The sequence below is a fragment of the Theropithecus gelada genome, chromosome 19, assembly GCF_003255815.1.
Source record: "Theropithecus gelada isolate Dixy chromosome 19, Tgel_1.0, whole genome shotgun sequence".
In the NCBI taxonomy this organism is placed as follows: Eukaryota; Metazoa; Chordata; class Mammalia; order Primates; family Cercopithecidae; genus Theropithecus; species Theropithecus gelada.
Genome location: NC_037687.1, coordinates 23,543,249 through 23,562,913, shown reverse-complemented (window position 1 = coordinate 23,562,913; position 19,665 = coordinate 23,543,249). Strand labels below are relative to the sequence as shown.

The following is a 19,665-nucleotide window of genomic DNA, read 5'->3' as shown; positions in this document are numbered from 1 at the left end:
TGACTTCCAATAATGACTTTATTTTAACATATTTAATTACAGACATAAAATAGCTGGGGAGGGGGGTGAGCCCCAGCCTAGCCCCACCATGGGGCTACAGGAGGGGAGGCGCAGGCGAGGCCCCCCTGCTGACCCTCTCTCTGGGGGTCTTCCTATGGCAGGGCCCTATTGCTTGAGTGGGGGAGGAACCATGCAAGCGGGGGGGGGCAGGGCAGCCACTCAGCCCCACCCCATCCCGAGGACGGCCTCCCCACAGAATGCCCGGGCTGTGCCCCCAGCCCCAGCTGCTCCACCTCCTTCCTCTCTGTCCAGGGAGCAGACCCTCTGGCCAGCCCCTGACTCTGCCCCTACCCCCTCTGCAAACCTAAAGGGGAATAAATACAAACTTTACAAAGTAAAAGGGGGTCCAACGTTGCCCTGGGGCGGGGCCTGCTCTGCCCCTGGCCCAGGGCCGGGGTCCGGTGGGAGTGGAGGGGCCCTGGGGTGCAGGCCGCCCCGCCCGTCGCCTCACATCATTCCTAGCTGCAGCAGCGTGTTGGCGTAGGCCATGGGCTTGACGTTGGGATGAGGCTGTGGGGCCGGGACAGGTGGGATGGACAGAAGTCACAACAGAGCCCCTGAGCACCCAGAGTACCCACCGGCGGAACTTATCCTCGTCCCTTACCAAGGTCTCAGCCTCTTTGTCCCCAAGCCAGGACGGAAGGGGCGGGGGCCCTGAGGGGTGACTCACCACTGCTGTGAACTGGTGGAACTGAGGCCGTAGGTCGGAGCCCTGGAGGTGGATGTAGGAGGCTTTGTTCCCCATCTGGTCGCTGCAGGGGCAAGAGCAGAGTGCACAGGGTGGTCAGGGCTGGGCAGGGCTGGAGGGTTACGGGAAGGAAGGGCTGGGCAAGAAGGGACAGAGAGAGGGAGAGGGAGGGACAGAGCCACGACAGACACAGATGAACAGAGAGACAGGGACGGGAAAGACAGGAATCCAAGGGGAAAGAATGGGAAGGGCAGGAGGATGAGGATGGGGAAAAGAGGGTGGGAGTCAGGGAAGCAGGAGCAGGGAGGGGCAGGGCGTAGCTCACAGAGGTGGATGCTCGCCAGACCCCACTAGGAATCTGACCACGCCTCCAGCTTTGCCCACCCGGAGACGCAGGGAACAGAGGAACGTGTCACACGGCACCACAGGGATGCAGTCAGCCTAGTCCAGGACACAGGTGACTGTACAGCAGGCCTATTCTTGTTGAAGAAGAATTTGTTGAAGAAGCCTATTCTTCAACAAATAAATGATGGGGGTGGGGAGAGACAGGGAACGCATAGGCAAAGAGACAGAAAATGTGGGCCTTGTTTGGGTCCTGTCTGGAAGAAGTCAGCTGGAAAAGACACTTAGGAGAGACCAGCAGAAAGAGAACTTGGCAGGATTCGGGTGAGGGCAAGGGATCAGCACTCCTTTGTGGGTGTGTGTGTTATGTTTTGAGATGGAGTCTTACTCCTGCCCAGGCTGGAGTACAGTGGCGCGATCTCAGCTCACTGCAACCTCCACCTCCCGGGTTCAAGCAATTCTCCTGCCTCAGCCTCCCGAGTAGCTGGGATTACAGGTGTGCACCACCACGCCTAGCTACTTTTTGTTTTAGTAGAGACGGGGTTTCACCACGTTGGCCAGGCTGGTCTCGAACTCCTGACCTCAGGTGATCTGCCCGCTTCGGCCTTCCAAAGTGCTGGGATTATAGGCATGAGCCACCGTGACCAGCCAGCACTCCTTCTGTGAACATGATATTGTGGTTAAGAAAAAGACCCCGGCCAGGCGCGGTGGCTCACACCTGTAATCCCAGCACTTTGGGAGGCCGGGACAGGCGGATCACGAGGTCAGGAGATGGAGACCATCCTGGCTAACACGGTGAAACCCCGTCTCTACTAAAAATACAAAAATTAGCCGGGCGTGGTGGTGGGCGCCTGTAGTCCCAGCTACGTGGGAGGCTGAGGCAGAAGAATGGCGTGAACCCGGAAGGCGGAGCTTGCAGTGAGTGGAGATCGCGCCACTGCACTCCAGCCTGGGCAACTAAGCGAGACTCCGTCTCAAAAAAAAAAAAAAAAAAAAAGAAAAAGAAAAAGACCCTTTCCTTCTGAAACGTGCTGGGCAATCAATGGGAGGAAGGTAAAGTGCCCGGGGCTTGCTGTAACACGGGGCAGCTGGTCAGTGCCCACAGGCTGGTCCCACTGGTGCCGCAGAGGTGGGTGATGCGCACGGGGGTGTTCGTCATGCTCTTTCATCTGCTCTTGCCTGTCTTTGACATGTTCCATCATAAAAAGGCAAAACAAAAACCAAGACAAAACCCATGGCTTGGCAGAGGCCCTGGGCAGGAAAGGCAAAGACATACCAGTAGTTGGGGGCAGAGAAGACGGTGACACAGCGGCCTCCGTGAGCCACCTCATAGCCCTCGGCCTTGACCTCATGGCTGCGGATGATGTAGTCCAGGTTGTTCTCTTCCAAGAAGGCCTTGGTGACGTCAGGCCCAAACTGACAGCTCACGCCCCGCTTGCTGACCGAGCGCCCGTTCTGAGGGTGGGCAGATGGGAGAGACGGGGTTCAGGGTGACTGTCTGCCTCCACCTGCTGCCCACAGCCCACACCCGCCAGCCCTGCACCCCACCCAGACTCACCTGCGGCTGTGGATCTGACCAGAGCAGGTCACACATGGGACCTGGTGGGGAGTGAGGGAAACATTAGGAACCAGTCCACCTCCCCGGGGGTGGTCACTCATAGGCCACCTCCTGGCCCGGCCAGGTGCCCACCCCACAGCACAGCCTGGGTGGGGACTGGGCAGGGGACATCCAGCACGGACATGGACATTCAGGACAGGTGACTGATTCTGAGCCACCCCCACCCGCTCTGCTGATCTGCCCTCCACACCCCACTCAACCCGCATGGCCCCGAAGCCAGACAGAGCTTTCAACGCCACTATTCAGATCAGGCCCTCTCCCTGCTCAAAGCCTTTGGTGGCTCCACACTGCCCTAGGAACAAAGTCCTCACTGAGGCCTGTAAGGCGCCACAGGATTTGGGCCCAGTGAATCCCATGTCCAACGTCAGCCCTCAAAGCACAGCCCTGCCTGCTCGCCAACTTCTCCCTGCCTTGGGACCCCTCCTCGAGCCTGGAATATGCTCGCCAGATGCCTCTGCTTCTTGCAGTGTCAGCTCAAACCTCGCCTCCCTGGAGAGGCCTTCCCGACCACACGGAACTGGCGCACCCAATCCATGTCCTCTGCAGCACTTACAGTGTGCACGGGCGTGTGCACCGGTGCGTGAACTCTCTGAGGTGTGCCCGCCACCAGCACAGGAGCCCCAAGACCTCCCCTCCCTCCAGGGGTCTGCAGCTGAACTCACAAATAAGGACAGGCGTGCTCAGGGGTCACCATGCCCTCACCCCGCACCACGGTCATGACCGTGCTCGCCATCACAACCCCATGAAGGAGGTGCATTGACCCAAGTCACAGGTGAGAAAACTGAGGCTCAGACCCGCTGTTCCTTGCCAAGGGCACAAGCCCATCCTCTGAGGCAGGGCCGGGTTGCCAGAGAGATCTGAGCCCAGGCTGCCCCTTTCTGCTGCAGACACCCGGCCCCACCCTGCTCACCTGAATCTGGGGGTTGTCGATTTCGCTCGATTTTCCGGATGTCATCCAGGGTGACGCCATCTTCACTGAACAGGCCTCCGTGCATGATCTGGGGAGTTGGGGGATGCCGCTGTGAGGGAAGGTGCCAGCCACCCACAGGCCCCGACTTCCTTCACCAGTACACATCTGCCCAGGTGTGGCTGGGCGGGGAACCCACACTCAGGGCTCACGCCATCCTCACCAGCACTTTGCCGTTGATGCACTGGGCCAACGGGAGCCACTCGAACACCTCGCTAAAGAGCTCGTACATCTGGGCTGTGTACTTGGCCTTCACCTCACCCTCGAAACCGTAGATCTGGTTCATGTTGTCTGTCTCGTGGTTGCCTGGAAAACACGGGGACAGAAGAGAAAGCTCAGCCTCCAGGTACATCAGTGTCCTCCAGCCAGGCACCCTCAAGGCCCAGAACTATGCGTGTGTCTCCTGCCCCCGTGGGCTTCATGCCTCCCATTGTGGTGCCTTCCAGATTGGAGGTACCAAGGGTGGAATCTTGACAAAAAGTAGGTCCATGGCTAGGCACTGTGGCTCATGCCTATAATTCCAGCACTTTGGGAGGCCAAGGCAGAAGAACTGCTTGAGCCCAGCAATTTGAGACCAGCCTGGGCGATATACTGAAACCTCTCTACAAAACAATTTTAAAAATTAGCTGGGCATGGTGGTGCGTGCCTGTAGTGCCAGCTACTTGGCAGGCTGAGGCCAGAGGATCACCTGAGTCCATGAAGCGGAGGCTTCAGTGAGCTATGCTCATGCTACGGCACTCCAGCCTGGGCAACAGAGCAAGACCCTGTCTCAAAAACAAAAAGTAGGCCCATCCGCAGAGCATGTGCCCCAGCCCAGCCCACGCTGAGCTCCACCCTTCTGTCTCGGACAGAAGCACCTGGCCGCCTCCTTCCCTTCCAGCGCTTGAGGGCAAGGAGAAGGCTGCCCAGCCTCGCATCTGCTCAGACTCTGCTTGTCCAACTCCTTGGCCTGAGTGCTTGTTGCCTCCTGCAACGAGGCCCACAGTAGGGGGCTTCCTGAGCTATGGCCCTGTGCTGGGCACTGCTGCATGAACCCTGTGAGCCCAGGGACACAGGCATGCAGGCTTCGCCCCAGCCTATCACTCCCCTCCCAACTCACCCCGACCCTGCCATGGGCAGGGCCTCCCTGTGTGGCCCTCACATCCTGGTGAACTCCTCTTGTCTAATCTCATCTGGACACCAAGAAACCTATATTTTCAACACCCCTTGGAACCTCACCCACACCCCATGTCTCCTGAGTCTCACAGCCACATCCAAAGGGGAGCTCCTCAGCTCCTGGCCACACCCTGCTCTACGTCTCCCCATCTTTGTCATTGGCAGCCACAGTCCTCCAGATGCTCTGGCCAAAACCCTAGAGGGCCCCTTTTGTTCCCTCTTTGTCTCACACCTGTGTCTGTTCCTCCAGCAAATACTCTGGGCTCTACTTCAAATTTCATTTTTTTTCCAAAGAGACAGGTTCTCGCTCTGTTCCCCACACTGGAGTGCAGTGGTGTGATCATGGCTCACTGCAGCCTCACACTCCTGGGCTCAAGCAATTCTCCCACTTTGGCCACCCAAGAAGCTGGGACTACAGGTGCACAGTGCCACCATGCCTGGCTTTTTTTTTTTTTTTTTTTAAGACTGAGTCTCACTCTATCGCCCAGGATGGAGTGCAGTGGCGCGATCTCAGCTCACTGCGACATGTGCCTCCCGGGTTCAAGCAATTCTCCTGCCTCAGCCTCCCAGGTAGCTGGGATTACAGGCGTGCGCCACCATGCCCAGCTAATTTTGTATTTTTAGTAGAGACAGGGTTTCACCACATTGGACAGGCTGGTCTTGAATTCCTGACCTCAGGTGATCCACTGCCTTGGCCTCCCAAAATGCTGGGATTACAGGCATGAGTGACCACACCCGGCCTTTTAAAAAAATGTTTATTAGAGACAAGGTCTCACTGTGTTGCCCAGGCTGGTCTCAAACTCCCGGGCTGAAGTGATCCTCCTACCTCGGCCTCCCAAAGTTCTGGGATTACAGGTGTGAACCACCACACTCAGTTCCAGGCTCTACTTCAATCAAGAGAACCCGAATCTGACACCAAGCCTGAATCTGAGGGGGCACAGCTGCCTTGTCCACAGTCTCTTTACTCCCACCCTCGGGCCCTGGTCTGTTCACTCCATCACTCAGCTTGACTTTAGTGCCAGATTTAGGGCAACCCAGAAGCCTGTTTCATGTCCTTGTGCAAATTAGAAAAAGGGGCCCATCCTCAGACCCTTGTTTGCCATCTGCTGAAAAATGGTCAGAGTAAACATCCATTTCTACACTATCTATGATATAAATGCGTCCTTTGGTGTGATGTTATTGTGCAGTGCACAACATACTCAACCTTAAAAGGCCGCCCTGTGAATGATTTCCGAGTCCACAAAATAAATACAGCTGCAACTATTATCCTTGCAGAGTAAGTGCCCTACCCAGGACCCCACAATGAACCCAAACCTTGTTGCTTCCCAGCTCACCTCGAAGTAGGTGAAAGTGATCTGGGTACAGGAGCTTGAAGCCGAAAAGGGTGAGGATCACTTCTACAGAGAAGGAGCCTCGGTCCACAAAGTCACCATTAAATATCTGTCCTGCTAAGGAAAACACGGCAAGCGTGGAGGGGAAGGGGTGGGGTGGGGGGTGGTGGCAGAAGATGGGCCAGATGGGTTGCTCCTGCCTGGTCTCAAGGCTCCTGTCAGCACCTCCCAATCAGTGAGCACTTGGCAGGGTGCAAGGGGTCTGGGTTTCTAACCCTTTCCTCACTGTGGCTCCAGCAAGAGCTTGGTCGCTGAGCCTCAGTAGTATGGCACTGAGGACCCTGCCTCCTGTCTCCCAAGAAAGCCAGTGGTGGGGAGGTGCAGGGACCAGTCAGTCCACCTGCTTCAGCTCTCCTCAGACAGGCCTGAGCCACAGGGGAAATGGGACACAGACCCTCCCACCATTCACCAAGCAAATACCATAATATGTGGAGATACTTACACAGCATCGAGCTTGGGCCAGGCCCTGTTCTTAGCCTGTCCTCTCAGGAACTGCTGAGTAACAGGGTTGCACATATTATTATCCCCCTTTGCAAGTGGGGATACTGTGACACCAAGCAGTGAAGTAACCTGCTTCGCTCACACAGCTGGGAAGTGGCAAAGCCAGGATGGAACCCAGGTGTGGCCAGTGCCAGGTGCTATTAAAATGCGATCCTGAGGCAGACGAAGACAAGCCAGGGCCCAGAGAGACTGAGCTACTAGCTCAGGTCCTACAGCCGCTGGGTGCTGGCCCAGGCCTGTCCGAGCCTGGAGCCTGGGGTGCGTGGCCAGCCTGCAGCTCCACCCACACCTTGGTGCCCCAGCATGGCCAGGCCTCTCCTTTCCAAGGTCACGTCTTTTCCCTGGCAGGGGCTCCTCCCCCTCTGCAGATCTGAGGCTGGGGCTGGGGGTGGAGGTGGGGAGAGGGTGGCTCTGCCGAGAAGGATACATAGGGGTTGGTCTCCGAGGGTAAACCGTTGAGCTCGAATATGTTGAGGAGGTCATAGAACTGGCCATGGGTGTCCCCGCATACTGTAATCTTCTCTGTCTGAAAGAAAAGAGGCCACCGGAGAGGGAGGGGCCCAGAGAGAGACGTGGGGAGGGGGCAGAGGTGAGGGGAAGGGTAAGAGTTCACAGTAGACCGAGAAGAATCATGCAAGAGACACAAGCAGGGGACACAAACGAAGAGGGTGGGACAGAGACCAAGAGGCCAGCAGAGAAATGGGATATTCAGGAGGAAAGGCACAGGGGTGGGGGTGTGAGGGAGACAGGGAGGTGGCTCCGTGAGTTCCTGAGCTCTGTGGCCCCTCCCCAGCCAGAGAGCCCACCCCCGCTGGCCCTCCCCCGACTGCCCCACAACGCGCACCTCTTTGAGTGTGGTTTCCACGAGCGTGCTCAGCTTGGAGAGGACCTCTTTGACCTGTACCAGAATCTGGAAGGCAGGGCAGACTCAGTGGGACCGGCTGCAGGGGCTGCTACCCAACCCAGCCCTGAGAGCCCGGACTGCCCAGGAGACGCTGCTGGGCTGAGGGCGAGGGAGAAGCAGAGAGAGAAGAAAAAGGGCAGGGGAGGCCTGGGGGAGCAGGGGCAGGTGGGGCCAGAGGCACCCGCAGGCTTCTGTGGACTGTGCAGTGCTGAAGCACTGTGATTGTTTCATGTGAAAATCTGGTTCTTGAATTATCTGAAAACACTCAGCATCATGTGGAAATACATACATGAATCCAGATCGTAGAACATTTTATAAAAGAACTGGCCTGGACACAGCTCAATGTCACTGTCATAAAAGTCTCCCAAAAAAGAAGTGAGACTTTCCAGGTAAAAAGAGGTAAAAAGGCAGGTCATAGGCAACACTGGTGCTTTCAATGGACCCTGAATTTTTAAAAAGCAGCTACAAAGGATGTTTTAGGGAAAGCTGGGGAGAATTAAAATATTAACAGATGTCTAGAAATGCAGATGATTTATTTTTCACAGACTGGAGATGACCTTGACAATGACATGCATATCTGTCAATGTTTCCAGATTTTCCAGATGGCCCGTGGACTGTCTACCTTAGTATGATCGCATCAATGATGAATTTCTAAGGTAGGACAATTCAACTGTGGTCATACTAGAGGACGTCTTTGTTTTTGGGAGATCCAGGTTATTATGACTGCAACTTACTCTCAAATCGGTTAGGGGAAAAAAAAAAAAAGGATACACATACAAATGCATATATAAGCAGACAGACACATTAAGTCAATGCATTAAAATGTTCACAAGTGGTGAATGTGGGTGAAGGGTGGATAGATGTTAACTGTACTGTTCTTTCAGCTCTCTGTAGGTTTGACAGTTTCCAAAATAAGCTGGGGAAAAGGTGTTAAGAAAATGCAGGAGGCACCCACTTCCAGTCAGAAGGCAGAAAAGCTACAAAAGACTGTCTCGCCCTAAAGATGAAAACAAGCCAAGCAAGCAACAAAATCAAATTTAAAGCCATCTGAGGGCTGGCAATGCAAAGGGACCTAAATTAATCAAAATGCAGACAGGACGAGCCTTTCCTTGGGGAAGGAGCCCACAGCTTTTATCCTGGTGCTTGGCAGGCGGGCGGGATGCCCTGGGGCTGGGCGTGAGGGGAAATGAGTGGAAGTTCATGACCATGTGGGGGCTGGCGTGACAGATGAGGACTCCAGGGAGCCCCAGCACAGCCCACCTCTGCCCCCGCCAACTCCCTCACATGGGCTTCAGGGAAGGCTGGGTGCAAGGAAGTGAGGTGGAGAGAAACCTCCTGAGGTACAGAGCGGGGTGAGACTGGAGAGCAGCGAACACCCCAGCGGCCCCACAGCCTGACGGCAGGGCTGAATACCAGAGGTCTCCCACAGTTCCAAAAGCTGGCGACTTTAAAACATAAAGACATCCCTGGAATTCTGCCAGGGCTAAGATCCCAAGGTCTGCTGAAGGGAAACTCCTAATTCTACTCTGAACACATTTAAAGCCAGTGGTAAAGAAATTCCAACAAAAGTTGCCCCTAAACTACAGATGAGGTTCACACAGCCCCTCCCTCTTGTGGCTCAACAGAAGAAACGTGTGCCGTTTTCTTGTTTATTTGTTTTAAGACAGGGTCTCACTCTGTCACCCAGGCTGGAGTGCAGTAGCTCGATCACAGTTCACTGCAGCCTCAACCTCCCAAGCTCAGATGATCCTCCCCCCTCAGCCTCCCAAGTAGCCAGGACTAGAGGTGCCAACCACCATGCCTGGCTAGTTTTTGTATTTTTTTTTTTTTTTTTTTTTGTAGAAATGGGGTTTCTCCAAGTTGCCCAGGCTGGTCTTGAACTCCTGGGCTCAAGCGATCTGCATGCCTTGGCCTCCCAAAGTGCCAGGATTACAGGCCTGAGCCACGGTGCCCAGCCTAGGTGTGCCATTTTCTGAGGAAAATCTTTATTTACCTCAGTCTCTAATGTTCTTTTATACAAAATGCCTGGCATACAATAAAATTATAAGACACATGATGAACTGGTAACAGAGCAGACTCAGAGATGAACCAGATGATGAAACTACCAGAGACTTTAATTAAGATAACCATGGTAAATGTGTGAAAGGACTTAGTGGAAAAGGTAGACAATATGCATGAACACATGAGACACAGAGAAGAAAAGTCTATTAAAAAAAAAAAACACAACTAAATGAAAATGCCACCAATAAAAAATACAACATAAGAAATAAATAATTCATTTGTTGGGCTTAACAGCAGTTACAAAGAATCAGTGAACATAAGGACAACTGAAATTACCCAAACTGAAATACACAGAGGAAAAATCGTGCAAAGAATTTAAAAATTCAACTCATTAAAATCTAAGGAATAGTATCAAATGGTCTAAAAAGCATGTTATTAGCTTTCCAGACGGAGGAGAGCAGAAATGGGAAGAAACAGAAGAAGAGATAATGGCTAAAAACTTTCCAAAACTAATGAAAGATATTAACCCACAGATCAAAAAGGCTCAGTGAATACAGGATAGATGCAAAAAAAAAAAAAAACCACATCAAAGCCAAACTACTAAATACCAAAGATAAAATCTTAAAACCAGTGAAGAAAAAAACAGACTATAAGGAACAAAGATATGAATGATTGTTGAGTTCTCACAGAAACAATGGAGGTCAAAAGGCAATGGAAAAAAAAAAACAAAACAGATTTAAAGCACTGAAAGAAACAATGTCAACCTAGAATTCTACATCCAGCAAAGATACCCCTAAAAATGAAGACAAAATAAAAACATTTTCAGGAAGGCCAAAGCTGAGAGAATTAGTCTACAGCAGATGTACACTGTAAGAAATGCTAAAAGTACTCAGGCAGAAGGGGCATGATACCAGATAGAAACCCACATATGCAAGAAGCAGCAAGGAGTAAGAGAAAGGGTAAATATAAAAGACATTTTCTGTGTATTCATAGATATGTTTCTTTAGAAGATTAGTGTCTATTTAAGGAAATGACAACAATGTATTTATAGCAGATGCATAAGCATGACAAGAGCACAAAGGCTGGGAGAAAATAAAAGGAATCACAATATTGTAAGATTCTTTTTTTTCTTTTGAGATGGAGTCTTGCTCTGTTGCCCAGGCTGGAGTGCAGTGGCATGATCTTGGCTCACTGCAACCTCCACTTCCTAGGTTCAAGTGATTCTCCTGCCTCAGCCTCCTGAGCAGCTGGGATTAAAAGTGCACGCCACCACGCCTGGCTAATTTTCGTATTTTTAGTGGAGACAGGGTTGTAGACATAGGGTTTTTGCCATGTTGGCCAGGCTGGTCTGGAACTCCTGACCCCAAGTGATTCACCTGCCTCGGCCTCCAAAACTGCTGGGATTATAGGCATGAGCCACTGCCTCAGGCCGTAAGATTCTTATACTGTCCATTAAGTATCATATTATTATTTGAAAGTAGAATAGGACAAGTTAAAGTTACACATTGTAATCTCTGGAGCAGCCTTTTTCATCCAGGGTTCCGGGAAACGATTACACCTCACAAAAAATATTTCCAGTGATACCTGCTCAGTTCTCCCAAGGAAAGCACACAGATTCACAGGAGAGAAGTTAATTCACTGCAGATACAACGGATGCCTAAGGGAGTTAGGGCTTAATTCTCTCAATAGAGCCTCAGCTGAGAAGGGCTGCTCTAGAGCAACCACTGAACACTCCACCCCTCACCACACACGTTCAAAAGTATAACAAAAAATTCAATAAAACAGATACAATGAAATGCTAAAAGATTCCTGATTCACACAAAAGAAAGTCAAAGAAGGAGAAACGGGGAAAAAAAAAAACAAAAACAAATGGGACATACAGAAGAGAGATATCCAGACAGTAGATTGAAATGCAATCATATGATTGCTGATAGTTAAATATAAATGAACTACACACTACAATTAAAAGGTAAAGATTGGCCAGGAATGGTGGCTCACACCTGTAATCCCAGCAATTTAGGAGGCCGAGGCGGGTGGATTATCTGAGGTCAGGAGTTTGAGACCAACCTGACCAACATAGTGAAACCCTGTCTCTATTAAAAATACAAAAATTAGGCCAGGCATGGTGGCTCACGCCTGTAATTCCAGCACTTTGGGAGGCTGAGGCGGGTGGATCATGAGGTCAAGAGATTAAGACCATCCTGGCCAACATGGTACAACCCCATCTCTACTAAAAATACAGAAGTTAGCTGGGCGTGGTGGTGCACACCTGTAATCCCAGCTACTCGGGAGGCTGAGGCAGGAGAATCGCTTGGACCCGGGAGGCAGAGGTTGCAGTGAGCCAAGATCTTGCCATTGCACTGCAACCTGGGCAACAACAGCAAAATTCCATCTCAAAAAAAAAAAAAAAAAAGTAAGACTGTCCAACTAGATAAAAAGGCAAGACCCAAGTATATGCTGTTTATAAGAAAAACATTTTAAACATAAAGATACCAATGGGTTAAATACAAAAGGGTAGAAAAGTTATAGCATGCAAATATTAAGTGTAAAAATCTGGTTTAACTATATTAATAGAAAACATGGATTTCAATCCAAAAAGTACCAAAGTCACTTCATTATAATGAGTCAATTCATCAAGAAAGCATAACGATCCCAATTGTGTACCTAATAAAAATTTCAAAATACAGGAAGCAAAAACCTGAGAATTATAGGGAGAAATAGGCAAATCCACAAGTGCAATCAGAGCTTTTAACAGCCCCCTCCCAATAAATGATTGAGCAATTAGAAAAAAATAGGCTATAAAAGATTTTTAACAGCAGTCTCAACCATCTTGAACTAATTGACATTTATAGAGCCCTATGACTAATGACTGCAAAATACACACTATTTTCCAGTACATACTGCAAGCGTGCCAAGACAGACCTAAAAATAGCCGCAATGGAATCATCCAGAGTGTGCTGTCTGACCAAATTAGAAATCAGTAACAGTAACATCTAGAAGTCCCCAAATATTTGGGAGTTAAACAATACCCTTCTCAATAACCTATGGATAAAATCAGAAACTATAAAGACAATTAGAAAAAAATTCTAACTCAATGATAACGAAAACATGACACATCAAAATTCATGGGATGCCGCTAACGCACTGCCTGGAAGGAAATTTAGTTTTAAGTGCTTTGCTTAGAAGAAAACAGGTAAAATTAACAGCATTAAAGTTCATCTTCAGAAGCCAGAAGAAAGCAAATTAAGCCTCAAGCATGCATGGAGAATAATGAATGAAAAAATCAATGAAACAAAAAAAAAAATTCAATAGAGAAATTCAACATGAACAATGAAAACATGTTCACAAAAAGACTTGTCCAAGAAAGTCCACAGCGGCTTATACTTATAAAAGCTACAAAGTAGAAATAACCCAATTGTCTCTCAAAAGACTGCATAAACAAACCATGGGCTGTTCAGACAATGGAGGACTTGAGCTACTGATACACACAACATCCATGTATGATTCCCACACACCGTGCCACATAAAAGAAGAGACACTAACTGTTCTAAGTCCATTTGACATTGACATGAAATTCAAAGCCAGGCAGAATTAATTTACAGTGGTGAAAAATCAGATCAGTGGTTGTCCCTGGGACGGGAGTGAGGGCTGACTAGAAAGTGGTCAAAGGGAGTTTTCTGGCTGACGGAAATGTTCTGTAACTTGTTTGGGCAGTGGGCACATAAAACTATAAAAACTCATCTAACTGGACACTTAAGATTTGTGTATTTTATTGTGCATGAATTATACTTGAATTAAAAACAACCAGGAATGGGGACATTCCTCCTCCTCTCTTACCTTTAACAACGCGATCATCAACAGCTAACCCATACAGAGCACTAACCATGTGCTAGGCACTATTTGAAGCAATGATGTGGATTACACACAGTTACTCCTTACCACAGCCCTTGGTGGAGACGATATGATTATCTCCACTGTACAGGGGAGGAAATCAAAGTACAGAGAAGTGAAGCCATCTGCCTACAGGCACACAGCTAGTATGTGGGAAGGCAGAGATTTGAACCCAGGCTGCCTGGCTCTCTAGGACCTATCAAGTGGCAGCTTCCCACATGGCCTGCACACTCCTGTAAGAGTCACCTGCCTGTCAACCTGACTCACAAGAAGTCCCGCATCCTCACAACCAACCCAGGAGGTGGTGGATCTCGGCAGATCCCCAAAATTATGGTAAAGTCCCTGATAGGTCAGGGCAGGGGCCTTGTCCAGATAGGATACCGGAGCCCGAGTCTCACTCAACCAGTTAACACCCTGTGGCCAGTTGCCCTCCTGGTTCGGAGGAGGGGATGGTCTCAGGACTAGGAGCCACCATCAGGTCCCAAACAGCCTGCAACAACCAGCAGCCACAGCTGCCCAAGAACCTGGGATGAGAACTCTAAGCAACAGACTCCGCTGCTTCTTCACCTTTCACCCTGATCTCTCTGGCCCTTTGTCCCTGCATCTGTCAAACGGCACTGCCCGCCACCGCCCCAAGCTGCTGTGGGATGGATGAGATGAGATTCTGTGGGAAGCCCTTGGCACGGTGTCTGGCACACGACTCCTGCTCAGTGTTGGCTGTCGTGGCCGCCCTCCTCTTGTCGTTGCCGCCCTCCTCCTGTCGTTTTGCTCAGTGCCCATGGCTGGCAGCACTGTGATGCCACCCCAGGGTTCCCGGGTGCCCGGTACCTGACAGGTGCATTACCTGGTAGGCGCATTTCCGGTGCAGTTTTTTCTGGTCCTTGTACCACTGCATGAGCTCCTTCATGAAAGTGATTGTCACTTTGCCATCCTCAAGCTTGGGTCCGCTGTACTCATCCTCAATGGCTGGGGTGTGAACGAGGGGGGACACGAGAGTCAGTGACCACAGCCACTGTGAGTGGGGAAGAGGTCTCGCTCCTAGGGATGGGGCAAACCTGGCTCTGGACACACAGGTTGAGAGAGGGACGGAGCAAGTGAAGAGTCCCCTCCTGGCTCAGGTCTGGCCCAGAGGCCTCTTCCTGACCTCCCTCTCTACCTTCACCCACATCCTTTTACCCTATTCAGTTTTATGGCACTTAGCACTATTCATTTCGTGACTTGTTCATCATCTTATCTCCCTCCTAGAATATCAGCTCCATGAGGACAGGGAGGGCTTTGTTCATAGCTGTACCCCCAGTGCCTAGGACAGTGCCTGGCACATAGGAGATGCCCAATAATCATCTGTGGGATGATCCAGAACAATCACTTGGATCCTCTCAGCACCTAGAGGTGAATCAGACACAGCCTGTGGGGCCCGTGAACTGGCAGTGGGTCCACGGCTCCCCAGTCTTGCTCACTGGGAAACGTGAGGCCCAGCTTTGGGCTGTGGATGGAGTGCCCTGGAACACAGGCAGAGGAGTGACAGACAGCAGGCTGGGGACAGAACAAGGGGCCACCCCTGAGCCCACCCCCACCCCCAGGGAATGAAGAGGGCCCGCGTGGAATGTTCTGGGCTGGAGCATGGCGCGCCCGGGCCCGACTCACTCATGCTCTCGATGTCCAGTGAGTCCACCACGGAGCGCTTGTGCTCGTCGCCCGCGATGGCCCGCTCAAAGGCCTTCTGCTTCACGATCTTGTTGCACTCCTGGTATTTCATTTTGGCGTCCTTGTCGTGGGGCTTCACCTTGACAACCTGGTGGGGAGGGAAGGAGTGTGCACGCTGAGGCTGAGGTGGGGGTACAGCGGCTGCCCCCAGGCTGCCCAGCCCTGGGTTCCATGAACACGGAAGTCAGACCGCCTGGGCGCCAGGTGCTGACGGTGCAACCCTGGACATGTTTAACCTCTGAGCCTTGGTTTCTGCACCCCAAAACTGGGTACAGCAAAGCTGCCCGCACGGGTGCACTTCATCAATCTTAGCCAAGAGTGCGCTAAAATCAAACAACTGCCTGTCTGAGGGTTATGGGCTCAGGATGCCCTGTAAGAATCCCTGTGGGGCGAGCGGCGTCCCAAGCACACGTCCTGATGCTACTATCGTGACTACCAAGGCGGCAGGAGGATGAGAGGAAGGGCCCGGCCGGGTCTACAGTCACAGGAACAGCCCAGACTCATGCAAAGGGCCAATGACTTGCTGGACGACATGGGCTCCCCAAGCCCAGGTTACCTCATCTCTAACAGGGAGGTGACACAGGGCTCCCCTGCCAGGGCTGTGGGAAGGAATAAGTAACACACAAGGCCTGGCACGCAGCAGGGGCAGGCGGGCAGCAACACTGAGTGCTGTCACTTCCCTTGCTCGCCCTCTGGGGAGGCCCGGGACAAAGGATTTCCCTGTTTTGTCCACTGAAGAGAGGAACTGAGGGTCACAGATCCCGGACACTGGGTTCAAATCCCAGCTCTGTAGGTCATGAGTTGGGTGACCTCAGGCAGGTGAGTCTGCTTCTGTGGCTCAGTTTCCCTCTGAGGTAGGACTGAGAACCGTATCTCCCTCAGAAGGCCACTGTGAGAGCTGCACGGGTGAATGCTTGTGAACTCTGCACAGTGGTGCCAGGTGAAAGGAAACTCCACGTGGGCGCCCACTGCTCTTCACGGTCCCCGCTCTGGAGCTGCTGCGCTGATGACCAGATCAGACGATAGGCGTGGGGCGCTCGGCTTTGGGACAGAGCAAGTTCCCAGTGAAGGGAGCCCTATCCTCTCCCCATCTTATTTACTCCAATTCCTGCAAACTCGGATCTTTTTTTTTTTTTTTTTTTTTTTGAGACGGAGTCTCGTTGTGTCGCCCAGGCTGGAGTGCAGTGGCCGGATCTCAGCTCACTGCAAGCTCCGCCTCCCGGGTTTTTACGCCATTCTCCTGCCTCAGCCTCCCGAGTAGCCGGGACTACAGGCGCCCGCCACCTCGCCCGGCTAGTTTTTTGTATTTTTTAGTAGAGACGGGGTTTCACCGTGTTAGCCAGGATGGTCTCGAACTCCTGACCTTGTGATCCGCCCGTCTTGGCCTCCCAAAGTGCTGGGATTACAGGCTTGAGCCACCGCGCCCGGCCCAAACTCGGATCTTCTAACCTGAAAAGCAGACTGGATTTGGGAGCTGGATTCGGATCCTGGCTCTGCTACTTACTTGCCGTGTGACTTTGGGCAAGTGACTTCACCTCTCTGAGTCTCAGTTTAGTCATGTAGACCCTGTCTGACCTGCCCACCAGCCTTAGCCTCCCCAGGAGCGGACCCCCACAGCTCCTGTGCCAGAGGACAGACTGGGAGGCCACAGGGCCGGCCCTCAAGGAGCAGGGGTGGCCTCTGGTGGAAAGCCTGGCAGTGTGAGTCAGAAACCTCCACAGAGACACCCACTGACCCCTGCAGGCTGGTGTGACAGAGGTGAGGGGTGAGGTTCATCCACGCTGGGAACAGGTGTGTGTGTCAAGCGGGGTGAGAAGAGCCCATGCCTAGCAGGCCACGGCTTCCTCCCTGTCTGGGCAGGCCCAGGGCACCCTGCCAGGCAGCTCCACCTGGGCTGTGGGTGGGTGTAAGGCAGGGGAGGAAGACAGCACCAGGCAGCCCCTGGCATCCTTCCCAATGGGGAGCGGTTATGTGCGCACACCCGGCTGGTGTCCAAATCAGCATGTGTCCTGGCCCATGCAGCTCCTCCCACCCCTCTATACCTCCCAGCCAGACCACTCATGTCCCCGGCGTGCTGGCTCCGGGCCTTTGTGCAGGCTGCCTCTGCCCAGAGCACCTCATTCGCACCTCCACCTCCTCCTCCAGGTCTCAGCCCCACTGTCCCCTCCTCTAGGAAGCCCCAGAGGCTGGGTCAGGCAACCTCTCTGGGCTCCCACAGGCCCCTGGGCTCCCTTGTTCCAGCCATGAGCCCTGCTGGGAACCGGTCTGTCCACCGCACTGGAAGGGGGCCCTGTGAGGGCAGGGCTGAGGCTCAGCCATAGCTGTGCTTGCAGCAGTGAATGAATTTCCCTTCCCCCCTTTCTCCAAACAAATGAATGAGTGACTGAGCATTTCCTCCCCGCCAGTCTCCTATTCTCCTATTCTCCGGGGGCGGGCGGGCTAGGAAGGAAGATGAAGGCAAACAATGACAGTGCAGGCAGGAGAAAGGGAGTGGGAATAGCAACAGGGACAGTGGAAGCAGTAATAATACACAGCTCACTTCTGGAGCACTGACTATGCGCCTAATACCGTGTGAGCAATTCACTTGCTCATTTATCCTCCCTGCACCTCTACATGGCAGTGTTTTCACAATCCTCATCTGACAGACAGAAAACCAAGGCCCGGGGAGGTGAAGTTGCCCACCCAGAAGCCAGGATTCCCTTCTCTTCCAGGCTAACCTGCGCCAAAGTCCAGGCTCCTGATTTCCGCCATGCACGCTGGGAGGGGCTCCCCTTCTGCCACCTCCCCTGCTTAGGCCTCAGGGCACACTGCACGCCCTCCAGGGAGGCAGCGTGGGGCAGTGGTTATGAGCGCGGGCTCTGGGACTATGCCTCCTGGGTCTGAATCCAGGCCTGCCAGGGCAGGCGGCCTCACGTCTCAAGCCTCCCTCAGTTTCTAGAAAGTAGGGGTGGTGCCAGCACCCCTTGGAGGGCTGTCGTGAGAACTTAATGCCAGGTGGCAGCAGGCAAGTGCTCATCCCAAGGCCCGCTGCTACTGCAGCTGCTGCGACGTGCGAGGTCTAGCTGGGACAGTGAAGATGCCCTGCTGGGCTCCTGCTCCTAGGGAAGGTCATTCACTCCGGACCAGAGGGGACTCAGCTCCTGAAGGCCCACTGAGTCAGAACTTCACATGGAACTTTTCTTTTTTAAAGAAGTGGCATTTGGATTGTATCAAGGTCAGTATTCTGACTGTGATATTTATGTAGTTATGCCAGATACACCTTTAGGGAAAACTGGGATTTCTGCATTACTTCTTACAACTGCATGTGAATCCACAGTGCTAAGTAAACAGGTTGTTTCTAAAAGCATTACCTTCAGTGGGGAGTACTCATGGGTAATGATGTCTGGAGCTGGTGAAATGGTAACACAGGTTCACAATCCCGGAAGAAGCCCTGGGGGCTGCATGTATTTGGGGATTGGGAATTTTTTTGGATTTTAGTAAAGTGATTTGGTGGATGGTTGGGTGCGGTGGCTCATGCCTATAATCCCAGCACTGTGGGAGGCTGAGATGGGAGGTCACTTGAGCTCAGGAGTTCAAGACCAGCCTGGACAACATAGTGAGTCCTGTCTCTAGAAAAAAAAAAAAGTTAGCCAGGTGTGGTGGTGCATGCCTGTAGTCCCAGCTACTTTGGGGGGCAGAAGCGGAAAGATTGCTTGAGCCCAGGTAAGGCCACAGTGAGTCATGATGGTGCCATCACACTCCAGCCTGGGTAACACAGTGAGATTCTGTCTCCAAAAATCCCAAAACAAAACAAAACAAAAAAACCCCCACAATTTGGTGTACATGCTCTATCACAGGACACCCCCAGCAGGTCCAGGGCAGTACCTAGCAATCACACGCACACACATGGCCATTTCTGCAGCAAAACCCCCAGACATGCCACTGGAGAGTAACCAAGACCACCAGCAGCTTCTTCGTAGTTCAGGTCAGGTTTTGCCACTGAATGAGTTGCCCAAACTTAGCAGAACTGTTCTTCAGAACAGTTTTAAAACTGAGGGTGAGGGATGATAGAGCAGCATCAAATCCCACGTGGAGCGGACCCACAGTACAAGGTGTAACAGGGCATTCTGAGTATCTCCAACATGCAGACAATGAGCTGCAGCCCAGATGGGAGCCGTGCCCGCCTGAGGCATGCAGGCAGCTGGGGGAAGTCAGGTTTCCAGGGCAGGAAATGCTGCTGCCCAGGGACACCCTGAAGCCTGACATGATGGTTTTCACCCTAGGGGGTTAGTTTCTGGTGAATGAGTCTGGCAAGTTACACCCAGCATTCTCTGGATAGTAAGTCAGAGGAGAGAGCACCAGGGTGCACTGCCTGAGCTAAGGGTGAGTGCTGTGCCAAGAAACTCGGACCCGCTGCGCATGCCCTGCTTACGGCCTGACTCTGGGACAGAGCTGCCAGCTCCT

General features: G+C 52.3%; 1 protein-coding gene across 3 annotated transcripts in view; it reads right to left on the bottom strand.

Moving 5' to 3' along the window:
- The window catches only part of PPP5C (protein phosphatase 5 catalytic subunit), a 41,486-nt gene continuing 21,821 nt past the window's right edge, over nt 1-19,665 (bottom strand). The window contains exons 3-13 of one of the 3 annotated variants that reach the window (XM_025365943.1): nt 15,163-15,310; nt 14,363-14,484; nt 7,567-7,632; nt 7,150-7,248; nt 6,165-6,270; nt 3,839-3,981; nt 3,619-3,706; nt 2,649-2,689; nt 2,367-2,545; nt 731-812; nt 1-570 (exon numbers count right to left, since the gene is read on the bottom strand). In XM_025365943.1, coding sequence (XP_025221728.1) covers nt 508-570; nt 731-812; nt 2,367-2,545; nt 2,649-2,689; nt 3,619-3,706; nt 3,839-3,981; nt 6,165-6,270; nt 7,150-7,248; nt 7,567-7,632; nt 14,363-14,484; nt 15,163-15,310 — 1,137 coding nt within the window. In that variant the 3' untranslated portion in view covers nt 1-507. Of the gene's footprint in view, nt 571-730; nt 813-2,366; nt 2,546-2,648; nt 2,690-3,618; nt 3,707-3,838; nt 3,982-6,164; nt 6,271-7,149; nt 7,633-14,362; nt 14,485-15,162; nt 15,311-19,665 lie in introns of all 3 variants that reach the window. The other 2 variants (XM_025365942.1, XM_025365944.1) reach the window with 2 other exon arrangements.